This window comes from Felis catus, chromosome X (assembly GCF_018350175.1).
Source record: "Felis catus isolate Fca126 chromosome X, F.catus_Fca126_mat1.0, whole genome shotgun sequence".
Taxonomy (NCBI): domain Eukaryota; kingdom Metazoa; phylum Chordata; class Mammalia; order Carnivora; family Felidae; genus Felis; species Felis catus.
Window position 1 is genome coordinate 126,886,893 of NC_058386.1, and position 22,282 is coordinate 126,909,174.

Sequence of the window (22,282 nt, forward strand, 5' to 3'; positions counted from 1 at the left end):
CCACTGCTGTATTCCCTGCAACTGGAACAAGTGCCCGGCCCATAGTAGGTGGTCAAAAAATATTTGTTGGATGTTAAATGTATGTAGGGCTTATAAACTTATTCTAAATTTTTTTAAATGTTTATTCATTTTTGAGAGAGACAGAGAGACAGACACAGAATGTGAGCAGGGGAGGGGCAGAGAGAGAGGGAGACACAGAATCCGAAGCAGGCTCCAGGCTCTGAGCTGTTAGCACAGAGCCCGATGTGGGGCTCAAATCCATGAACTGCAAGATCATGACCTGAGCCGAAGTCGGACGCTTAACCGACTGAGCCACCCAGGCGCCTCTCCCCCCCTTCCCCGCCCCGTCCCAGACTTTTGATTGAGGAATTATAAAGTCTCTGTTCACTCATCCTGTAAGACACTTCAGCAGACCCACCAAGAAAGAAAACAACTGCAGATCATCACTGCAACTAGGTGGTCCTCTTGCACTTAAATTTTAGTTCATCCAATTCTTATTGTTCTACAGGTCTCCAAAGATTTTTAAAATATGGATTTTTAGCATTTATCTAGTTTTTATAGTTGCAGCAGGAGCATTGGCCTGCCATGACCTACTCTCTATCCAGAAGCTTTGGATTTGCATGGCGTGCCATTTTGCATCCTTTTCCTTTCACCTTTCATACTCCTATGCTTCAGCTCTGTAGCTTGGAAACAGCATCTAGTTGTATTTTATTTTGTTAAGAAAAAGCCCAAATTGGAGTCATTTGTCACCAAGGAGAGCAAAACAAGATTCACAGTCTCAACCAATCCCAGGAATGTGACCTTTTGACACTCAATCTGAAATTTCCAGATCAGCATTAGTGAGGTCATCTGCATGATCAAAATCTTGTTCTTCCCTTCTCCCCAAAAAGCTATCCTGGGCTGAAGCACCCTTTTCTTGTGCTAATAACCAACCTCCTTGCCCCATCTTCCATTTGTATTGCTCCTCAGAGCATCTCTCTGCTTGCTAGATGGAATGCTGCCTAATTCATGATAATCTCATAAAGCACTTCATAAACTGATTTACTTGCTTGAATTTTGTTTTTTAACAGACTTGGTGGCAGCAACAGGCTCCAAAGTGAACCTCTGATGGCATTCCAAAACAGGAAAGTGTGGCACCCTGTGAGCCCTTTGAGTTCATTTTCTTCCTGCTTCCCGGGGTCGCGGTGAGTTCCTTAGTTGAGTTCTGCGCTTTTTGCTTTCAAGCTCCAAGTGCAACTGGCTTTCCAGTGCAGGGTTAATAGGTCAGTCCTGAGTGACAGGAGGCTCTAACAAAGAGCCAGCCCTTGGTTCAGTCCCCAGTTCCATGTTGGAGTCCCTTCCCCGTTTCTAGTCTGCAGTCGTTATTGACTGGGCTCTGCTGGTTTAGTGCTTTCCTCAGTTCTATTCTACTGTCTCTATCAGTGGAGTCGGCCGGTTTAGTCCACGCTAGGACTTGCTGGATGTGCATGCAGGGACCACTATGGGCCAGTCTGCAGTAACATCTAAACCACAGTCTCTGCTTTTGTCCCTGGATGCCACGCTGGGAACTCGTAATGGTTTAATTTGCAATTCCCCCCGTGTTTGGAATTATTCTCCAGATTCCATGCTGGGAACTGCTGGTGGCAGCTGCAATTGTCTATTGGTTTGGAATCAGTTTGTGGTCTCCATTATTTTAGGCCTGTTCGTTTAATCCTGTCCCAGTCCCTAGTTTGTTGGTTACTGCTGGTGTCCACAGTTCTGTTCTTCCAGTTACTATTGTTTTCTACTAATGTGCATGTGAAGTAAAGGCTGTGGCAAAAAGAGTATCTCAGAAGTCAAAGAGCTTAGGCATTAGCTTGGCTCTGAGAAATTCAAAGAGCTGGCTAAACACATGGGATCCTTTGCATCCAGAGAGCTGAGTGTGCCGTCTTCTGGCACACACACTCGTTTCACATATAAGAACTATAGTGCCAGAAGCTGCAGATGTCTAGCAAGGAGGCAAAATTTTACTAAAAACAACCTGGAATTATAATGGGTGTTATGGGGAATGTTCCAAAGACCCCAAATGTCCATCGACTGACAAATGGCTAAAGAAGACGTGGTATATATATATATATATATATATATATATATATATATATATATACAATGGAATACTACTGGGTGATGAAAAAGAATGCCATCTGCAGCAACATGGATGGAACTAGAATGTATTATGCTAAGTGAAATAAGTCAGTCAGAGAAAGACAGATATCATATGACTTCACTCATATGTGGAATTTCAGAAACACAACAGATGAACATAGGGGAAGGGAAGGATAAATAAGATAAAAACAGAGAGTGAGGCAAACCATAAGAGACTCTTAAATACAGACAACAAACTGAGGGTTGCTGGACAGAGGTGGGTGGGGGGATGGGCTAAGTGGGTGATGGGTACTAAGGAGAGCACTTGTTGGGATGAACACTGGGTGTTATATTTAAGTGATGAATCACTGGGTTCTACTCCTGAACCCAAGACTATACTGTATGTTAACTAACTTGAAATTAAATTAAAAAAAAACAAAAACAAAAACAAATAGATAAGATCACTTAAAAAGTGCATTTAAGGGGTACCTGGGTGGCTCAGTTGGTTAAGTATCTGACTCTTGATTTTGGCTCAGGTCATGATCTCATGGTTTGTGAGACTGAGCCCCGTGTCCAGCACTGCATGGGGCCCCGCATCAGGCTCTGCCCTGAGCTTGGAGCCTGCTTAAGATTCTCTCTCTCTCTCTCTCTCTCTCTCTCTCCCCTTCTCTCTCTCTCTCTTTCAAATAAAAAAAAGTGCACTTAAAAGCAAGAGCTCACAAATCAAAGAAACAAATTGGGTCTTGTATGTTAATTGTATGCAAAAACTTCCAAAAGGTTTCAAAATTCCAAAATAGCTTCATTGAATGAATCACTACAGAAGGTTAATGAAAAATTAAAAAGATTAAAAGTACCTAAAACAAAAGCTACAACCCAATTCTTTGGGGGAATTGGAGACAACTGCCTTTGTCTTGCAAATATCTGCCAGGTAAAAGGTTTGGTTCTATAAGTTGAAAGTTCACCTGCCCTTTTGCCAATCCTCCAAACCTTTGCTGGTTCCTCTCAAAATGCTTGAAAAGATCTGGACCCTGGAAACCGAATTCTCCTGTACTCAATCTGTGCCTTTGGGATGTAAATTTTCTATCTGCACCTTCTCTAGGACCTGAGGGCCATCCTTTCACATGCCAACATTAGGGAGAAATATCATCAGAAGGGAAGAAAAGGAGAGAGGGAGGTATTTGGAAATTAAGCCTAAATGTCCTCTCCATTAATATTAGTAAAAAGAAAAGCTGTAAGATCTTTGTGTTTGTGTGTCCATCTATCTATATATCTGTTGTAAATGTGTCATACTTTTCGACATCTGGGTGGTATTGCTAAAATTAATTTGTAAAAGAGCTCTATTTAGTTGGTTTGAAGGCAAACACTTATAAAGATTGGGCATTCTAAAACTCTCAAAAAGATAGACACTAGCCCAAATGTTTTTCAAGTTCATATGCTCGGGATAATCTCCAGTCAAGTTGTTTCCATTAAAAAGTATTGTTTTTTTAAATTAAGAACTTAAAACTGCAACACACACACACAAACCAATGGTCCACAAAACATTCTCCTCTTCTTCTGAGGATTTAGGATGCATTGTTATCATTAACCAGTCTTTTACCGATAAACTTAAATGGCCAATTGGAATACTTCTGAGATTGTTCTGCCAGTGATTAAGACTGAGGTGGCAGGTATTAGGTAGGGATTATATTCATTTTACTTTTTCGGCAGACTTGGTGACCTCATTAGCCACAGAAGTCTTTGAGACACCCACAGCAACTGTGTCACGCGGGAAAGAGCAAAACGGCCCAAAGGAGGACAGCCCAAGAAGCACTCTACACATATGGACTTGGCAGGAACTATATAAAAAAATGGAAGCATTACCAAGTTTCAAAAGTTTGGGGCCATCTTCCAGCTTCTTTCCAGAACAGTGATCAATCTTTTTCAGGTCAGCAAACTTGCAAGCAATGTAAGCTGTGTGACAATCCAGCTTGGATGGTTCAGAATAATCATCTGAGCTGTGAAGCCAGCTACTTCTACTGGTGGGTCATTTTTGCTGTCACTAGCCATATCGTTACAACAAACATCTTTGACAGATACGTTCTTTTAAGATTTTATTATTAAGTAATCTTTAAACCTAATGTGGGGCTCAAACCCCACAACCCTGAGATCAAGAGTCACACGCTCCATCAACTGAGCCAGCCAGGCACCCCTGGCAGATATGTTCTCAACATCAAAGCCCACACTGTCTCCAGGAAGAGCTTAACTCAAAGCTTCATGGTGCATTTCAACAGACTTGACTTCAGTGGTAACACTGACTGGAGCAAAGGTGACTACCGTGCCAGGTTTGAGAACAATCTCCACTCAGCTCACAAGGACAGTACCAATATCACCAATTTAGTAGACATACCAGAGGGGTAGACAAAAGGGCTTGTCAGTTGGATGATCTACTGAGAGGAGGCAATCCCGAGTTTCAAGCAGCATGGCTCCCTTGGCATAGCCATCTCTGTGGGTGACGTTTCATCCCTTCAATCAAGGCATGTTAGCACTTGGCTCCAGCATTTTGTCATCATTCCAACCGGTAATTGGCACAAATACTACTGTATTGGGGTTGTCACCAAATTTCTTAATATATGTGCTGACTTGCTTAACATTTTCCTTGCATCTCTTCTGGCTGATACTTTCCTTGTGTCAGTGGAATCTATTTCCTAAACAACAACAATTAGTTGTTTCACACCTAGTGTGTAAAGCCAGAAGGGCATGCTCATGGATCTGCCCATTCTTCGAGATACCTGCTTCAGTTTCACCAACAGCAGCAGCAACAATCAGGAAGCACAATCAGCATGAGATGTGCCTGTAATCATGTTTTTGATGAAGTATCTTTGTTCTGGGGCATCAGCGATAGTCACATAATACTTGCTGGTCTCCGATTTCCAAGGAGAGACATCAGTAATGATACCACACTCACTTTCAGCCTTCTGTCTGTCCGAGATCCAGACATACCTGAAGGGGCTCTTTCCCATCTCAGCAGCCTCCTTCTCAAGTTTTTTTTTTCAATATATGAAATTTATTGTCAAATTGGTTTCCATACAACACCCAGTGCTCATCCCAAAAGGTGCCCTCCTCAATACCCATCACCCACCCTCCCCTTCCTCCCACCCCCCCATCAACCCTCAGTTTGTTCTCAGTTTTTAAGAGTCTCTTATGCTTTGGCTCTCTCCCACTCTAACCTCTTTTTTTTTTCCTTCCCCTCCCCCATGGGTTTCTGTTAAGTTTCTCAGGATCCACATAAGAGTGAAAACATATGGTATCTGTCTTTCTCTGTATGGCTTATTTCACTTAGCATCACACTCTCCAGTTCCATCCACGTTGCTACAAAGGGCCATATTTCGTTCTTTCTCATTGCCCTGTAGTACTCCATTGTGTATATAAACCACAATTTCTTTATCCATTCATCAGTTGATGGACATTTAGGCTCTTTCCATAATTTGGCTATTGTTGAGAGTGCTGCTATAAACATTGGGGTACAAGTGCCCCTATGCATCAGTACTCCTGTATCCCTTGGGTAAATTCCTAGCAGTGCTATTGCTGGGTCATAGGGTAGGTCTATTTTTAATTTTCTGAGGAACCTCCACACTGTTTTCCAGAGTGGCTGCACCAATTTGCATTCCCACCAACAGTGCAAGAGGGTTCCTGTTTCTCCACATCCTCGCCAGCATCTATAGTCTCCTGATTTGTTCATTTTGGCCACTCTGACTGGCGTGAGGTGATATCTGAGTGTGGTTTTGATTTGTATTTCCCTGATGAGGAGCGACATTGAGCATCTTTTCATGTGCCTGTTGGCCATCCGGACGTCTTCTTTAGAGAAGTGTCTATTCATGTTTTCTGCCCATTTCTTCACTGGGTTATTTGTTTTTCGGGTGTGGAGTTTGGTGAGCTCTTTATAGATTTTGGATACTAGCCCTTTGTCTGATATGTCATTTGCAAATATCTTTTCCCATTCCGTTGGTTGCCTTTTAGTTTTGCTGGTTGTTTCCTTTGCTGTGCAGAAGCTTTTTATCCTCATAAGGTCCCAGTAATTCATTTTTGCTTTTAATTCCCTTGCCTTTGGGGATGTGTCGAGTAAGAGATTGCTACGGCTGAGGTCAGAGAGGTCTTTTCCTGCTTTCTCCTCTAGGGTTTTGATGGTTTCCTGTCTCACATTCAGGTCCTTTATCCATTTTGAGTTTATTTTTGTGAATGGTGCGAGAAAGTGGTCTAGTTTCAGCCTTCTGCATGTTGCTGTCCAGTTCTCCCAGCACCATTTGTTAAAGAGACTGTCTTTTTTCCATTGGATGTTCTTTCCTGCTTTGTCAAAGATGAGTTGGCCATACGTTTGTGGGTCTAGTTCTGGGGTTTCTATTCTATTCCATTGGTCTATGTGTCTGTTTTTGTGCCAATACCATGCTGTCTTGATGATTACAGCTTTGCAGTAGAGGCTAAAGTCTGGGATTGTGATGCCTCCTGCTTTGGTCTTCTTCTTCAAAATTCCTTTGGCTATTCGGGGCCTTTTGTGGTTCCATATGAATTTTAGGATTGCTTGTTCTAGTTTCGAGAAGAATGCTGGTGCAATTTTGATTGGGATTGTATTGTATGTGTAGATAGCTTTGGGTAGTATTGACATTTTGACAATATTTATTCTTCCAATCCATGAGCAGGGAATGTCTCCATTTCTTTATATCTTCTTCAATTACCTTCATAAGCTTTCTATAGTTTTCAGCATACAGATCTTTTCCATCTTTGGTTAGATTTATTCCTAGGTATTTTATGCTTCTTGGTGCAGTTGTGAATGGGATCAGTTTCTTTATTTGTCTTTCTGTTGCTTCATTGTTAGTGTATAAGAATGCAACTGATTTCTGTACATTGATTTTGTATCCTGCAACTTTGCTAAATTCATGTATCAGTTCTAGCAGACTTTTGGTGGAGTCTATCGGATTTTCCATGTATAGTATCATGTCATCTGCAAAAAGCAAAAGCTTGACTTCATCTTTGCCAATTTTGATGCCTTTGATTTCCTTTTGTTGTCTGATTGCTGATGCTAGCACTTCCAACACTATGTTAAACAACAGCGGTGAGAGTGGGCATCCCTGTCGTGTTCCTGATCTCAGGGAAAAAGCTCTCAGTTTTTCCTCATTGAGGATGATGTTAGCTGTGGGCTTTTCATAAATGGCTTTTATGATGTTTAAGTATGTTCCTTCTATCCCGACTTTCTCAAGGGGTTTTATTAAGAAAGGGTGCTGAATTTTGTCAAAGGCCTTTTCTGCATCGATTGACAGGATCATATGGTTCTTATCTTTTCTTTTATTAATGTGATGTATCACGTTGATTGATTTGCAAATGTTGAACCAGCCCTGCATCCCAGGAATGAATCCCACTTGATCATGGTGAATAATTCTTTTTATAAGCCGTTGAATTCGATTTGCTAGTATCTTATTGAGAATTTTTGCATCCATATTCATCAGGGATATTGGCCTGTAGTTCTCTTGTTTTAGTGGGTCTCTGTCTGGTTTAGGAATCAAAGTAATACTGGCTTCATAGAATGAGTCTGGAAGTTTTCCTTCCCTTTCTATTTCTTGGAATGGCTTGAGAAGGATAGGTATCTCTGCTTTAAACGTCTGGTAGAACTCCCCTGGGAAGCCATCTGGTCCTGGACTCTTATTTGTTGGGAGATTTTTCATAACCAATTCAATTTCTTCGCTGGTTATGGGTCTGTTCAAGCTTTCTATTTCCTCCTGATAGAGTTTTGGAAGAGTGTGGGTGTTTAGGAATTTGTCCATTTCTTCCAGGTTGTCCAATTTGTTGGCATATAATTTTTCATAGTATTCCCTGATAATTGTTTCTATCTCTGAGGGACTGGTTGTAATAATTCCATTTTCATTCATGATTTTATCTATTTGGGTCATCTCCCTTTTCTTTTTGAGAAGCCTGGCTAGAGGTTTGTCAATTTGGTTTATTTTTTCAAAAAACCAACTCTTGGTTTCGTTGATCTGCTCTACAGGTTTTTTAGATTCTATATTGTTTATTTCTGCTCTGATCTTTATTATTTCTCTTCTTCTGCTGGGTTTAGGCTGTCTTTGCTGTTCTGCTTCTATTTCCTTTAGGTGTGCTGTTAGATTTTGTATTTGGAATTTTTCTTGTTTCTTGAGATAGGCCTGGATTGCAATGTATTTTCCTCTCAGGACTGCCTTCGCTGCACCCCAAAGCGTTTGGATTGTTGTATTTTCATTTCTGTTTGTTTCCATATATTTTTTAATTTCTTCTCTAATTGCCTGGTTGACCCACTCATTCGTTAGTAGGGTGTTCTTTAACCTCCATGCTTTTGGAGGTTTTCCAGACTTTTTCCTGTGGTTGATTTCAAGCTTCATAGCATTGTGGTCTGAAAGTATGCATGGTATAATTTCAATTATTGTATACTTATGAAGGGCTGTTTTGTGACCCAATATATGATCTATCTTGGAGAATGTTCCATGTGCACTTGAGAAGAAAGTATATTCTGTTGCTTTGGGATGCAGAGTTCTAAATATATCTGTCAAGTCCATCTGATCCAATGTATCATTCAGGGCCCTTGTTTCTTTATTGACCGTGTGTCTAGATGATCTATCCATTGATGTAAGTGGAGTGTTAAAGTCCCCTGCAATTACCACATTCTTATCGATAAGGTTGCTTATGTTTATGAGTAACTGTTTTATATATTTGGGGGCTCCGGTATTTGGTGCATAGACATTTATAATTGTAGCTCTTCCTGATGGATAGACCCTGTAATTATTATATAATGCCCTTCTTCATCTCTTGTTACAGCCTTTAATTTAAAGTCTAGTTTGTCTAAGTATGGCTACTCCAGCTTTCTTTTGGCTTCCAGTAGCATGATAAATAGTTCTCCATCCCCTCACTCTCAATCTAAAGGTGTCCTCAGGTCTAAAATGAGTCTCTTGTAGACAGAAAATAGATGGGTCTTGTTTTTTTTATCCATTCTGATACCCTATGTCTTTTGGTTGGCACATTTAATCCATTTACATTCAGTGTTATTATAGAAAAATACGGGTTTAGAATCATTGTGATGTCTATATGATTTATGCTTGTAGTGATGTCTCTGGTACTTTGTCTCACAGGATCCCCCTTAGGATCTCTTGTATGGCTGGTTTAGTGGTGACGAATTCCTTCAGTTTTTGTTTGTTTGGGAAGACCTTTATCTCTCCTTCTATTCTAAATGACAGACTTGCTGGATAAAGGATTCTTGGCTGCATATTTTCCTGTTCAACACATTGAAGATCTCGTGCCAATCCTTTCTGGCCTGCCAAGTTTCAAAAGAGAGATCAGTCACGAGTCTTATAGGTCTCTCTTTATATGTTAGGGCACATTTATCCTTTGCTTCTTTCAGAATTTTCTCTTTATCCTCGTATTTTGCCAGTTTCACTATGATATGTCATGCAGAAGATCGATTCAAGTTACGTCTGAAGGGAGTTCTCTGTGCCTCTTGGATTTCAATGCCTTTTTCCTTCCCCAGTTCAGGGAAGTTCTCAGCTATGATTTCTTCAAGTACCCCTTCAGCACCTTTCCCTCTCCCTCCTCTGGGATACCAATTATGTGTATATTATTTCTTTTTAGTGTATCACTTAGTTCTCTAATTTTCCCCTCATACTCCTGGATTTTTTTATCTCCCTTTTTCTCAGCTTCCTCTTTTTCCATAATTTTATCTTCTAGTTCACCTATTCTCTCCTCTGCCTCTTCAATCCGAGCCGTGGTCATTTCCATTTTATTTTGCATCTCGTTTAAAGCGGTTTTCAGCTCCTCCTGACTGTTCCTTAGTCCCTTGATCTCTGTAGCAAGAGATTCTCTGCTGTCCTCTATACTGTTTTCAAGCCCAGCGATTAATTTTATGACTATTATTCTAAATTCACTTTCTGTTATATTATTTAAATCCTTTTTGATCAGTTCATTAGCTGTTGTTATTTCCTGGAGATTCTTCTGAGGGGAATTCTTCCGTTTCGTCATTTTGGATAGTCCCTGGAGTGGTGCGGACCTGCAGGGCACTTCCCCTGTGCTGTGGTGTATAACTGGAATTGGTGGGCGGGGCCGCAGTCAGACCTGATGTCTGCCCCCAGCCCACCGCTGGGGCCACAGTCAGACGGTGTGTGCCTTCTCTTCCCCTCTCCTAGGTGCGGGATTCACTGTGGGGTGGCGTGGCCGGTCTGGGCTACTTGCACACTGCCAGGCTTGTGGTGCTGGGGATCTGGCGTATTAGCTGGGGTAGGCAAGGTGGGTAGGCAAGGTGCACGGGGGGGGCAGGAGGGGAGGCTTAGCTCTCTTCTCCTTAGGTGATCCACTTCAGGAGGGGCCCTGTGGCAGGCGGAGGGAGTCAGACCTGCTTCCGGAGGGGTGGCTCCACAGAAGCACAGCGTTGGGTGTTTGCACGGAGCAAGCAAGTTCCCTGGCAGGAACTGGTTCCCTTTGGGATTTTGGCTGGGGGATGGGTGAGGGAGATGGCGCTGGCGAGCGCCTTTGTTCCCCGCCAAACTGAGCTCTGTCGTCCGGGGGCTCAGCAGCTCTCCCTCCCTTTGTCCTCCAGCCTTCCCGCTTTCTGAGCAGAGCTGTTAACTTATGACCTCCCAGATGCTAAGTCACGCTTACTGTCGGAACACACTCCGTCTGGCCCCTCCGCTTTTGCAAGCCAGACTCGGGGGCTCTATTTGGCCGGCAGGCTGCCCCTCCGCCCTGGCTCCCTCCCGCCAGTCCGTGGAGCGTGCACCGCCTCTCTGCCCTTCCTACCCTCTTCCGTGGGCCTCTCGTCTGCGCTTGGCTCTGGAGACTCCATTCTGCTAGTCTTCTGGCGGTTTTCTGAGTTATTTAGGCAGGTGTAGGTGGAATCTAAGTGATCAGCAGGACGCGCGGTGAGCCCAGCGTCCTCCTAGGCCGCCATCTTCCTCAAACTCCTCCTTCTCAAGTTTTCAATGGTTCTTTTGTTGATCTCACCACATTTGTAGATCAGATGGCTAGGAGTGGTAGATTTGCCCAAATTTATGCATCCAATGATGACAGTGTTGATATGAGTTTTTTCCTTTCCAATTTTGGCTTAGATTTAGGGATGGTTTTCATGACACCTGTGTTTTGGTGGCAAACCCATTGTGAAAAAAGCAATTATATCTTAGACCTCATAAGATGTTTTCACCGTTCTTTATACAAACAATATTTATACTTATCCATAATTTATCCTTTCTTTACTTTTTTGTCTTTTTTGCCTTTTACTTCTTTCATTATCACTTTCCTATTGTCTCAACTACATAATTAGAATATTTTTATTGGGTTTTTGCTGGTGGTGAGATTTAGGTTTCTGTTTGTCTGAAAATGTCCCATTTCACCTTGAATTCTGAATCATATTTTTGATGGATATAGAATTCTAGGTTGGCAGTTATTGTATTTCAACGCATTCTAGACATCATTTCCCTGTCTTCTATGTTTAATTAGCACTACTGAAAAGTCACCTTTCTGTATCTCATTTGAATGTATGCTGTCTTTTTCCTTTGGCTGCTTTTAAAAGGATGTTTATCTATTTATTTTGAGAGAGAGAGTGTGTGTGTGCATGCACATAAGTGGGGGGGGGGGCAGAGAGAGAGGGAGACAGAGAGTCCCAAGCAGGGTCTGCACTATGAGCACAGAACCCAACATAGGGCTCGAACCCACAAACTGAAAGATGATGACCTGAGTTGAAATCCAGAGTCAGAAGCTCAACCGACTGAGCCACCCAGGTGCCCCTCTTTGGCTGCTTTTAAGACTTTTGGATTTTCTGAAGTTTCACTCTGATGAAACATTCCTAGGTGTTGATATTTTTATTCATTCTGTTTGGGGTTTGTTGAACTCCCTGAATCTGTGCATTCATGAATTTTTTCAATTTTGGGAAATATTAAGCCATTACCTCTTCAATTATTGCTTCTCCTCTAATCACTCTTTCCTTTCCTTCTGCAATTACATTTAAAAATAGGTAAATCTTGAGGCTTGGGTGGTTCAGTCAGTTAAGCATCCAACTTGGGCTCAGGTCATGATCTCGTGGTTTGTGAGTTCAAACCCCGCATCAGGCTCTGTGCTGACAGCTCAGAGCCTGGAGCCTGCTTTGGATTCTGTGTCTCCCCCTCTGTCTGTCCTTCCACGCTCATGCTGTCTCTCTCTCAAAAAATGAATAAACATTAAAAATTTTAAAAAATAGGTAAATCCTTCACACTATCCTTTACGTCTCCTCTATCTGTTGCTGTATCACAAATTACATCAAAACTTTAGTGGCTTAAAACAGCAACCATTTTGCTGTACTTTTCAATTGTGTTAACTCAGAATTGCTCCTCATGGTATCATATGTAGTCACTCAGTTCTCAGTTCTCCTGGTATGCTCTCTCTGGAAGAAGCCAACCACTATGTATGAAATCTGATTATCCAGGTACTCTCATGCTAGAAAGGTTACATGTAGGCCTTCTGGTCAAGAGTCCCAGCAAGTCTAGATTTCCATTATTTTCTGCCAAGGCATCAGATGTGTGAATGAAGCCATTTTGGACCTTCAAGATAAACCCAGAGATTTCATGGACAACACAGATGACAGAAAACTGGGCTGCAAGTCAATGAAGTGAATTAACTGGCTTACTGTTACCTTGAGGATGTAGACCTCTGGGGACCCAGCTTAAAGTGGACATGGTTTACATCTACTTTTACTCTCTTGATGGACCCATTGAGTCTTATTTGAATGCTATCAAGATGCTTATGGCTCCCAAGCTTATTTGTCTTTAGCACAGAGCTCTCCCTTGGATTCCAGACTCATATATCCAACTGACTACTCAACATCTCAATTTGGGCATCTAGTGGGCATCTCAAAGTAAACATGTTAAAAACAGACCCTTGAGTGTTTCCTCAAATAAATCTGTTCTACCTCAAGCTTTCCACATCTCATTAAATGTCATCATTGTCCACCTAGTTGCTTAGGAAAAAAAATAACTAAAAAAAAAACACAACAAAAATTTCTCTGAGTTCTCTCCATTGCCCCCATACTCAACCTAACAGCAAGTCCTGTTTGCTTGTTTTCAAATTATACTCAACACCTTTCCATTTCTTTTGATTTTCCCCACCACAATTTTGGTCTAAATAATCTGTCTTCTCCGGATGACTGTAATGGCCCCTTTGCTGGTTTCCCTGCCTCTATTTTGGCTCACGGAAATTGTGCTACCATTCAGTTGGCATTCTCTGGAGTGCAGACATACATGAGAGACCTGCTCTTGCCTCCCTACATCCATCATTTACTAATTCATTCAATAGATATTTAAGCATTTATCACATGCCAGGAACTGATTAAGGTTTTGGGGATATACCATTGAACAACACCTTCAAAATTTGTGCTTTCAAGAACTTAGTTTCTAGTTGGGGAAAATAGACTATAAACAAGTAAATGTATAATATTTCAGGTGCTAGTAAGTGCAGTGAAAGAGTGTGGTAGGAGCTGTATGCATACACAGTGTTCAGGGAAAGCCTCACTGATAAAATGAAATTTGAGCAGCAATGTGAAAGAAGTGAGAGGATGAACATTAGGATATCAAAAGAAGAGAATTCTAAGAAGAGAACACAAAGTGCAAAGGCCTAGAGAAAGGTATATATTTGCTCTATCTGAGGAAGTACAATAAGGGCAATGTGGTTAGAACAGAGTGAGCAGGAAACAATGGTAGGATATGAGAGCAGAGACGTTTCAGTGGGTCAAATCTCAGAAACTTGAAGGCCATGGTGAAGATTTTGGAATTTACCAAGGGTAGAAAGGAAATCCACTAGGAGATTTGGAGCAGAGAACAATAATCAGAATTACACTTTGAAAATTTACTTTAGGTTCTGTGTAGGGAAAAGACTGTATAAGGGCCAGGCTGGAAGCTGAAAGTACAGTTAAGAGGCTATTACAATAATTTGGGTGAGAGTTGAGGATGGTTTAGACCAGAGTGGTAGCCACTGATTTGGATACCAGTAGCTGGATTCTTTTCCACCTATTCTTCCTTTAAGCCACTTCAAAAAGTCTTTTTGATCTCCATTATTCCATTAAAAATACATTTTCAAAGTCACGGATGATCTTTACTAATTCTCAGCCCTTGTCTTAGTTGAACTCTCAGTACTATTTCCTTTTTTTAAAGTTTTATTTATTTTGAGAGAGACAGAGGGTAAGAGGAGGGACAGGGGCGGGCAGAAAGAGAGAATCCCAAGCAGGCTCTGTGCTGTCAGTGCAAAACCTGATGTGGGGCTCAAACACCCAAACTGTGAGATCATGATCTGAGCTGAAGTTGGACGCTTAACTGACAGCCACCCAGGAACTCCGATTACTCCATCCTGTGTGCTCTCATCCTGTCTGACACCAATTTTATATCTTTTTTTTTCACTAACCTCACTGTCAATCTTTCTCTGTAAACTTAAGTGTTAGTTCTTTAAACTCTCCTCTTTTCTGTCTAAACTTATTCTCATGATGGTCTACGCTTATGCAGATAATATCAAGTTGTATTATCTCCATCTAAGATATCTTCCTTGAACTTGAAATTCATATATAAACTACCTTACCATGTACAAAATTAGTCTCTTAATTTCTGCTCCTTCCACAAATCTTTTGTTTGTCCAGTGTTTTCCATGGCAGTCAATGACCATTCCTTCTTTTTATTTATTTTTATTTTTTTTTATTTAAAAAATTTTTTTTCAACGTTTATTTATTTTTGGGACAGAGAAAGACAGAGCATGAACGGGGGAGGGGCAGAGAGAGAGGGAGACACAGAATCGGAAGCAGGCTCCAGGCTCCGAGCCATCAGCCCAGAGCCTGACGCGGGGCTCGAACTCACGGACCGCGAGATCGTGACCTGGCTGAAGTCGGACGCTTAACCGACTGCGCCACCCAGGCACCCCCATTCCTTCTTTTTAGTTACAAGACTCTAAACACCGAAGTTATTCCTAACTCATCTTTTTCTCTCACAACCACATCTAATCCATCAAAGAATACCGCTGGTTATAATTTCAAAAAATAACAAGAATTTGATTATGAACTGAGAATTGGATAAGATGAAAATGCACTATAATGGAAAGTTGGAGATGGTTGACTAGGAAACTGGAGAGGTTGGCCTTAGGAGCAATGGTTATTTATTGCCATAAGCATGAAGACGGTATATGGTTACAGATGTCAATAAATGTGTTGGAGGTTGGGACGTTCACTGCATAGGCATTGGCTATGAATGAGAAGGGCTATTGGAGAATGGGTAAAGGGGGTTGGAGATTTAAGGAAAAAGAAAATGCAGGGGAAGGGTCCAGGACAGTGGGAAAGTCAGCAGATTAGGGAAATATTCTATAGTTGCTATGCAGCAATAAGGGCCCACTTGAGGTAGACAGAGAGGTCAGAATGTGACAATGAGTAATGAAGAAGGCACCTAACCTTTCTCTAGGACCTATATTATCTTACCACTGCTCATCTTTACTACTTCGTCTCCCATAACCACCCCCCTCACCCCAGTTCTTCACTCTACTCCAGTCAGACTGGTCCTTTCTTGTTCCTCAAACTTGTTTCATTCTCAGAGCCTTTGCATTCCTTGTTCCCTCTGCCTGGAAGCATCTCTCAGAGCTCCATCAAGTGTCTTCTTCTCATCATTTAGGTCTCAATTTCACAGAGGATTTCTCTGACCAACATAGCTAAAGTAACACCCCAAGGCACTCTCTATCATATTAGATTCTACCTCCTGAAGAGCACCATCAAGATTCCTCTATTTACTTTTCTGCTAATTTATTACCTCTTGCTCCCCCCAATAGAATGTAAGCTCCTATTCTGCTGCACCCCAGTGTATACAAGAGTGTCTGGCATAGAGTAGGTGCTCAATAAATACATGTTGACTGATCGACTCTCCATAAGACTCTCCTTATCTTCCAAATTTCTCTGTGCTTTCTCTTCCCTGCCCAATCTCTTTCTGCTTCCCTAACAATCAAATCCTCCCACCTTGCTCCCTGGATCCCCAGTACCATGGAAAACAACATTCTCTGTATCCTCAACATCTTTACCACACACTTTACTTCTTCCTCCTGCTTCTCTCAGAACCTTTTCACAAGATTAAGATTACTCCTGCAGCTCACAAGGTTGATAGGTGAGGTTGACTTTCTTCCTGTTCCCCATTGATGCTTCTTGACCTTGACCCATTTACCCTTTTGTAACTCTCATTATTGGTGTCATCATCTAACCTCCTATTTACTCCTCAGCTCCATCTAGACTTTGCTTCCTGGACTTCAGGGTTCTTCTATAAAGCAACCTTTGGAGACTTATTCCTGCAGATTAGCTGTGTTTTTCATATTGTTTCAGCATCTGGTAAAGTCAAATGTGGCAATAGCAGGACAAAGGAATAATCAATGTACTCATACCTGTTTCTTAGTGCATGGGGAGATCTACTCATCCCATAATCCCAGAGACGCTCCACTGCAGCAATGAAATAGTGTCGTGTTCTCTTTTGAAAGCTGCGGAGGCCCTGATTTTCATCTTCACCATAGATGTCAAAATCTTCTCTCTTCATTTCAATTGAAAACGTATCATCATACTCAATTTTGTCTTCCTCTGACTGAAGAGTAGTAAGGGTTATTTCTCTTTGATGGCGTTTTGAGACCGGTGGGTTCTGAGAGCACAATCTTCCAGTCTCTCCTTGCTTTGACCTGGTGGCTTCTCTTTGGAGTTTACCTTGCCCTTCATTTATTGCTGCTACTGAAGGACTGTTTTCACAAGGGCCCAAGGGCAAAATGGTGTCCTTGCTCTTAAAAGCTATGTTTTTCTGTGACTTTTGGGATTTCCACTCTTCTCTCGGTATCTGGGTGGCATTGTTGTTATCCCAAGCAAGGGGACCCAGCAGCTCAGAGGGAATCTTTTCAGAGCTCTCTGTTGTCCATTTCAGGAAGGGCACTTTTCCGGGTCCATTTATTTTCTTAGGTCCCTGTGTTTTCCGAAGGAAGATCTTCTTCATAAGATCCAGGTGGCCAGAAGAATCATTGCTAGTTTTTGTAGGGAAAGAGTCTTCTTGATGAACATGAGCTTTAGGGAGTAATTCAACTTTGCCAGATGCTTCAGACAAGCCTTGTTGCAAAAGAGTGTTTTCACGTTTCTGGGACATGCGTTGGTTCATGGCACTTTTCCCTAGGGAGCTGAACTTTCCTTGACCTACAATCATTTCTGAGGTTAGGAAGGCTACAGAAAGTTTATTTCTCTTGGCTCCTTGTGAGAAATGAGTGCTTTTTTGGACCCCAGAACTCTCCCTGAAGGTATAAGTGCAGGCTGATACTGGAAGATGAGAAGAGTTGTCCTGGGATGGGATCTTGGTCAGATCTGTATGTCTGATTGATGGAAATGCTGATTCCTTTGCAATGGGTAATGCAGAGTCATTCATTTGAATGGTGCCCTGATTCCCCATAGAACAATCTGATTGGAGGGACTGAGTGGCAGCCCCTTTTTCTTTCTCATTGTCCTCTATCTGTGTGAGGGTTCCATGCATCAAAAAGTTCATGTTTTTGGATGACTGGGTTGAGGTGTCATTCAAAATTACCCCCCTTGCAAGCTTAGTTTCTTCTAGTGAGAGTCTGGATTGTTTCAAGGCCCGCTTCCCACGCTGAGTGAGAATATTATGCTGACTTGGATTAGGAGACATCCTTGGAGTGCTTGAAAACCTCTCTGCCATTTCCTTTGTTTGATTTCCCAAACCTTCCAAGTTTTCTTCCTCCCTTATTTTTGAGAAATGGACTATGTGAATCCCTGCTCTATGTGCTGAATCATTTAATGACCTGGTGTCTTGAAGTATTGGAGTATATGGCCCCTCATCTAAACCTTCCACATTTTGCTTAGTGCTTAGTAAGAAAAGGTTCTTCAGGGAATTATTAGTGTCAGCTACTGTATATTCCTGAGGCAAAACCACATTTTCTTGGGTTAATTTCTCCTTTCTTTCTATCTCTTCCTGAGATTTTTCTTCTTGATTGTAAGGACCATTATCTTGGACATTGGGCAAGTTAGTAAAAAACATGCTCTTGCTGTTTGGAAAACTCATCTCTTTGAGTTCTGTGTCCTTTGTAAATTCATCTTCTCCTACTACCACCTTCTTTTCTGACAAAAACTTCTGATCTTTCACAGATTTTTCTGATCCTAAAGATGTTAATTGTGTTGGAATGGGCCTTTGCCCAGAGCTTAGGGAGTTCTCGCCATGGGTCCATTTTATCCACTTTGCTGAATCTGGTGAGAACAGTGTCTTGAAGAATGAGAGACCTGGATTTTCTGCACCTAGTGGCACCGGGCCCTCTTTGTTTTGGTAGACCACTTCCACATTTTTTGATGAAGTAGTTTTATTTGACACATGCTTTAGCTCCAAAGCTGTAATATTTCTGTCCATAAATGTTTCATTATGAAGCAAAGAAGTCATTTCTTGAAACTCAGCATTACTTTCTAATATAGTATCTTTCCAGACTGATGTACTGTTCTCAGTTAATAATGTTGGGACATCAACATGATTTTTGCTATTAGTTGTTGAGTTAATTGTTGCGTTGTTTGTCTTTATCAAAGAGATATTAACTTTGAATAAAGCATTATCTTTAATTAATGAAGCAGGTCCATGAACTCTGTCTTCTTTAAATAACCCATTTCTCTCCACTGATAATACATTTTCTCCCAGTGAACTTTCTTGACTATTCATTAAAGCTGCTTCTAACAACTTGGAATCATTGTCTCCTTCACTCGAGCCCAAAGGTACACCAGAGTCAATAGAGTGAGATGAATTTTTGCCAAATACAATAGTACCTAAATGACTATTTAAGTGAATTGACATATTTGGGGGTCCTAAGGAACCTGTCTTTTCAGTACCTGCTGCCAACTTGTCTGATGGAATTGTTGGTGAAGCTGTTAGGTTGTCTGATGAACTAGAAACTTTTAAATCAAGGTTCTTCAACTCTGCTGTTACAGTTGTCCCCAAATTCTCATTTAATCTTAATTTTAGTTTTGGCTCAGGAGTAAATACTCTGTCCCCACTGTGATGGAGCTCTGGTCTGAGATCTGCCACTGCAGATGGGCCCTTGTGTCTTTCTATAGCTCCAAGTAAATGATCATCTGCTTCATGTGTGGCTTCCTGGAAATCAGATAAGAGTAATCCACGTGGAGTAGGATTCTGTCCCAGAAGCATCAGCAAATCACTAGAGGAGACACTTTGTACGTTAAGCAGCTGCGTTCTTTCTCCAGGCTGAGGGTCAATCTTCTCTATGTCATTTTCTGGAGTTGTGGTGGCTTTGAATTGCTTTTGCCTAGGGCTATGATGTCTTGAATTCTGGGAGAAGCTTCTGGGTTCAATGACATTGTTTTCATTCAGGAGGGAGGCTGGAATATCTTCATATCTATCCTCATCATAATCATCAATGTTCCCATTACAACTAGAAACCTTCAGTAAAGCTGTCATGCCTCTGTTCCGAAAGTCTGAGTTGTGGCACCCCAGCACCCATAGACCTGGAAGAAGAAAAAGACTCTGGTTACTCACAACCCACATCCCAAGCAAGTTATGTATTAGTCGTTCTCTTCTATTCCCAGATAATGAAAAAATAGTAGTCGGTACCATTGTATTACAAGTCATTAGGTTAAATCCCTGGCACATAAAACAGTCCAACAATGGTAGTGAAAGTGCTTTTTTGCATTGCCGCTGTTGTGGTATATCTGTCTGTGATCACAAGAAAGGGTTGTGATTACAAATGAACAGATATTGGAATAAAAATGGAGAAATATAATTAACATATACAACAGTGGGGAGTCCTAATAGTCACACAGAACTCTTTGATGATGATAGTCACTTAATCCCTGAAACTGTATGTAGGCTAGGTATTATTGCTATATTACATAATGGCACAGGTTCTTACAGTCAGATTGCCTGGGTTCAAATCCTAGCTCTACCATTTACCAGCTGTGTGACTTTGAGCAAATCAACTGATCTCTCTGAGCTCCACTTTTCTAATTTGGAAATGAAGCTAATAGTATCTCCCTTATCAGATAATGTATGCAAATCATATATCAATGACTAGCTTCCATTGTCATCAATTTGCAGGATAAGTAAGCACAAGGGAGTAGGACTTTAGGATATATATGATAGAAAATCCCTCTACTGTGCTAGCAATGTTAATTTCTGCTGTAAACAAGATTATTCAAGTGAAGGAATTTTACAGTGGCAAAGGAAAAACTTTCCTCAAAGTATATTTCCATAGAGACCTAAGAGATAATGGGATACCCATGGAAAAGGTCTTTATGGTCAAATGCATTTTGGAATTAGTGCACATTGCACTCTATGTGCAAATAATCAATCCGATGGTAAATGAGAATAAATACATTTTATATCATACAAGGATTTAGAAAATCTACCTTTAAAGCAGCCATGCTGAGGAGGTGGTGGGAGAATGTTTTCTACCAAAATAAAGGAGTATACTGTAAATTTAAAAATAAGATGACATGGGATACAGGAAATCAGCGCTGAAGAAAAGTCCTGAATTAATAACTGATTTTCAGATCTAGAAAAAAAACAGCCCAGGCTGGGGGAGGAGGATGCATGGGTCCAGGTGGTCAGTTTCTAAGTGAAAAAGAATATGTTGTATGATAACACTCTTGAATAAAAAAGAGAATAACTAAAGGGAAAACATTACAATAAGAACAGTAAAACAATTAGAAGTTTCAGCTAAACAAGTTATAAAAAGAAGAAATATAATTCTATTTGATTCCATAGTGAACATTTACATAGTCATAATAATGTGGTTTCACTAAAAATATGGACATAACTATATCATAAGTTTGTGGATTGGGAGCCCAATTTCATGACATTTAAAGCATAATTTTGATGGTGTGAAACGAAGTTGGGTCAGAGTAGATCAAGACTGGAGCTGAAATGAGTAATTTAAATAAGGTTTTTGACTCTTAAAATTCTACTGTTATAACTTAGACACAACCACTTCCTTCTTCTTCCTAAGGAGGATAGTAGTTGAGTGAGAAAAGGGAAAATGAAACTCCATAAACAGGTTTGGAATGACATACACCAAACTGTGAGAAGGGCCTGGGATTGGGAACAGTGATCAAGAAGGACTGTAGTTTTATCTGTATTGGTGCAAAGTTTTTAATGAGAACATCTTTTTGTATTACATGCACGAGTAAAGATTAATGTAAAGCATAATTAATTAAATCTCAATCGAACAGCTTAAAGAAGAGCTGATTCTTTGATGAAAAACTCAATAAAATAAATAACCAAATAAAAATAAGAAATTCTACGTGTATAAAATTTGGAATAAAAAAGGAGATATAGTTACAGTTGCAGAGAAAATTAAAAGAAGGGGGAATAGGGAGTGACTTCCTAATGGTAAAGGGTCTCTTTTTGGGGTGATAAAAATATTCTGGAATTAGATAATAGTAATGGTTGCACAACGTTGAATTATAATTCCCTTGGGGATACCGGCTGGCAATCCCCTCCTTCACCTTCTGCCACAGGCAAATCATGTCCAGTCAAGTTTGAGACTGGGTCAGTGGGTATAGACCAGTCTCCTGCCACAGAATTGTACACTTTTAAATGGTTAAAATGGTGAATTTTACCTCAAAAAAAAAAAACAGACAAAAGGAATCAGACTTTACCATTCTGAACACAGGAAATCTTTAGGGGCTTTATTTAGCTTGAGATTTGTAAATAATGATATTACATTAGGATTTTTTTTCCCTCAAGACACATAAAGCCATTTTAATTTGTCTGTAGAATTTAAGTAATCACCAAAATAGTTTAAAAGCTTCATAAAATATTGTTATTTGTAATATTTTTCTCTGCCTATACACATACATACACATACACACAATTTCTCTCTTTGGTTTAGATATTTATAACCATATTGTACATAATGTTTTATCATCTTTTTGGTACATATTCATTTGTTAATTGAAAGAAATATTTATTAAGCACTTACTACAGGCCAGGAACTATATACATTAGGGATATAGTGATGAATAAGATAAACAAGGTCTCTGTCCTCAGCGAGTTTGAAAATTAGTTGGAAAACAGATAACAAAGACATAAATGTACAAGACACTTCCAGAGATACTGCTGGAGTTCTGCCAGGTTCTTCTTTACTCACTTTCCACAAAAATCCATCACTTGTAAGTACAATA

The 22,282-nt window shown here is 40.7% G+C and overlaps 1 protein-coding gene across 2 annotated transcripts in view; it reads right to left on the bottom strand.

The window, feature by feature from the left end:
- F8 (coagulation factor VIII) overlaps positions 1-22,282 on the bottom strand; it is a 131,052-nt gene that overhangs the window by 35,595 nt on the left and 73,175 nt on the right. For both annotated transcript variants that reach the window (XM_045051148.1, XM_004001054.5), the window contains one exon: positions 16,507-19,606. In XM_045051148.1, the coding sequence (XP_044907083.1) occupies positions 16,507-19,606 (3,100 nt within the window). The remainder of the gene's footprint in view (positions 1-16,506; positions 19,607-22,282) is intronic.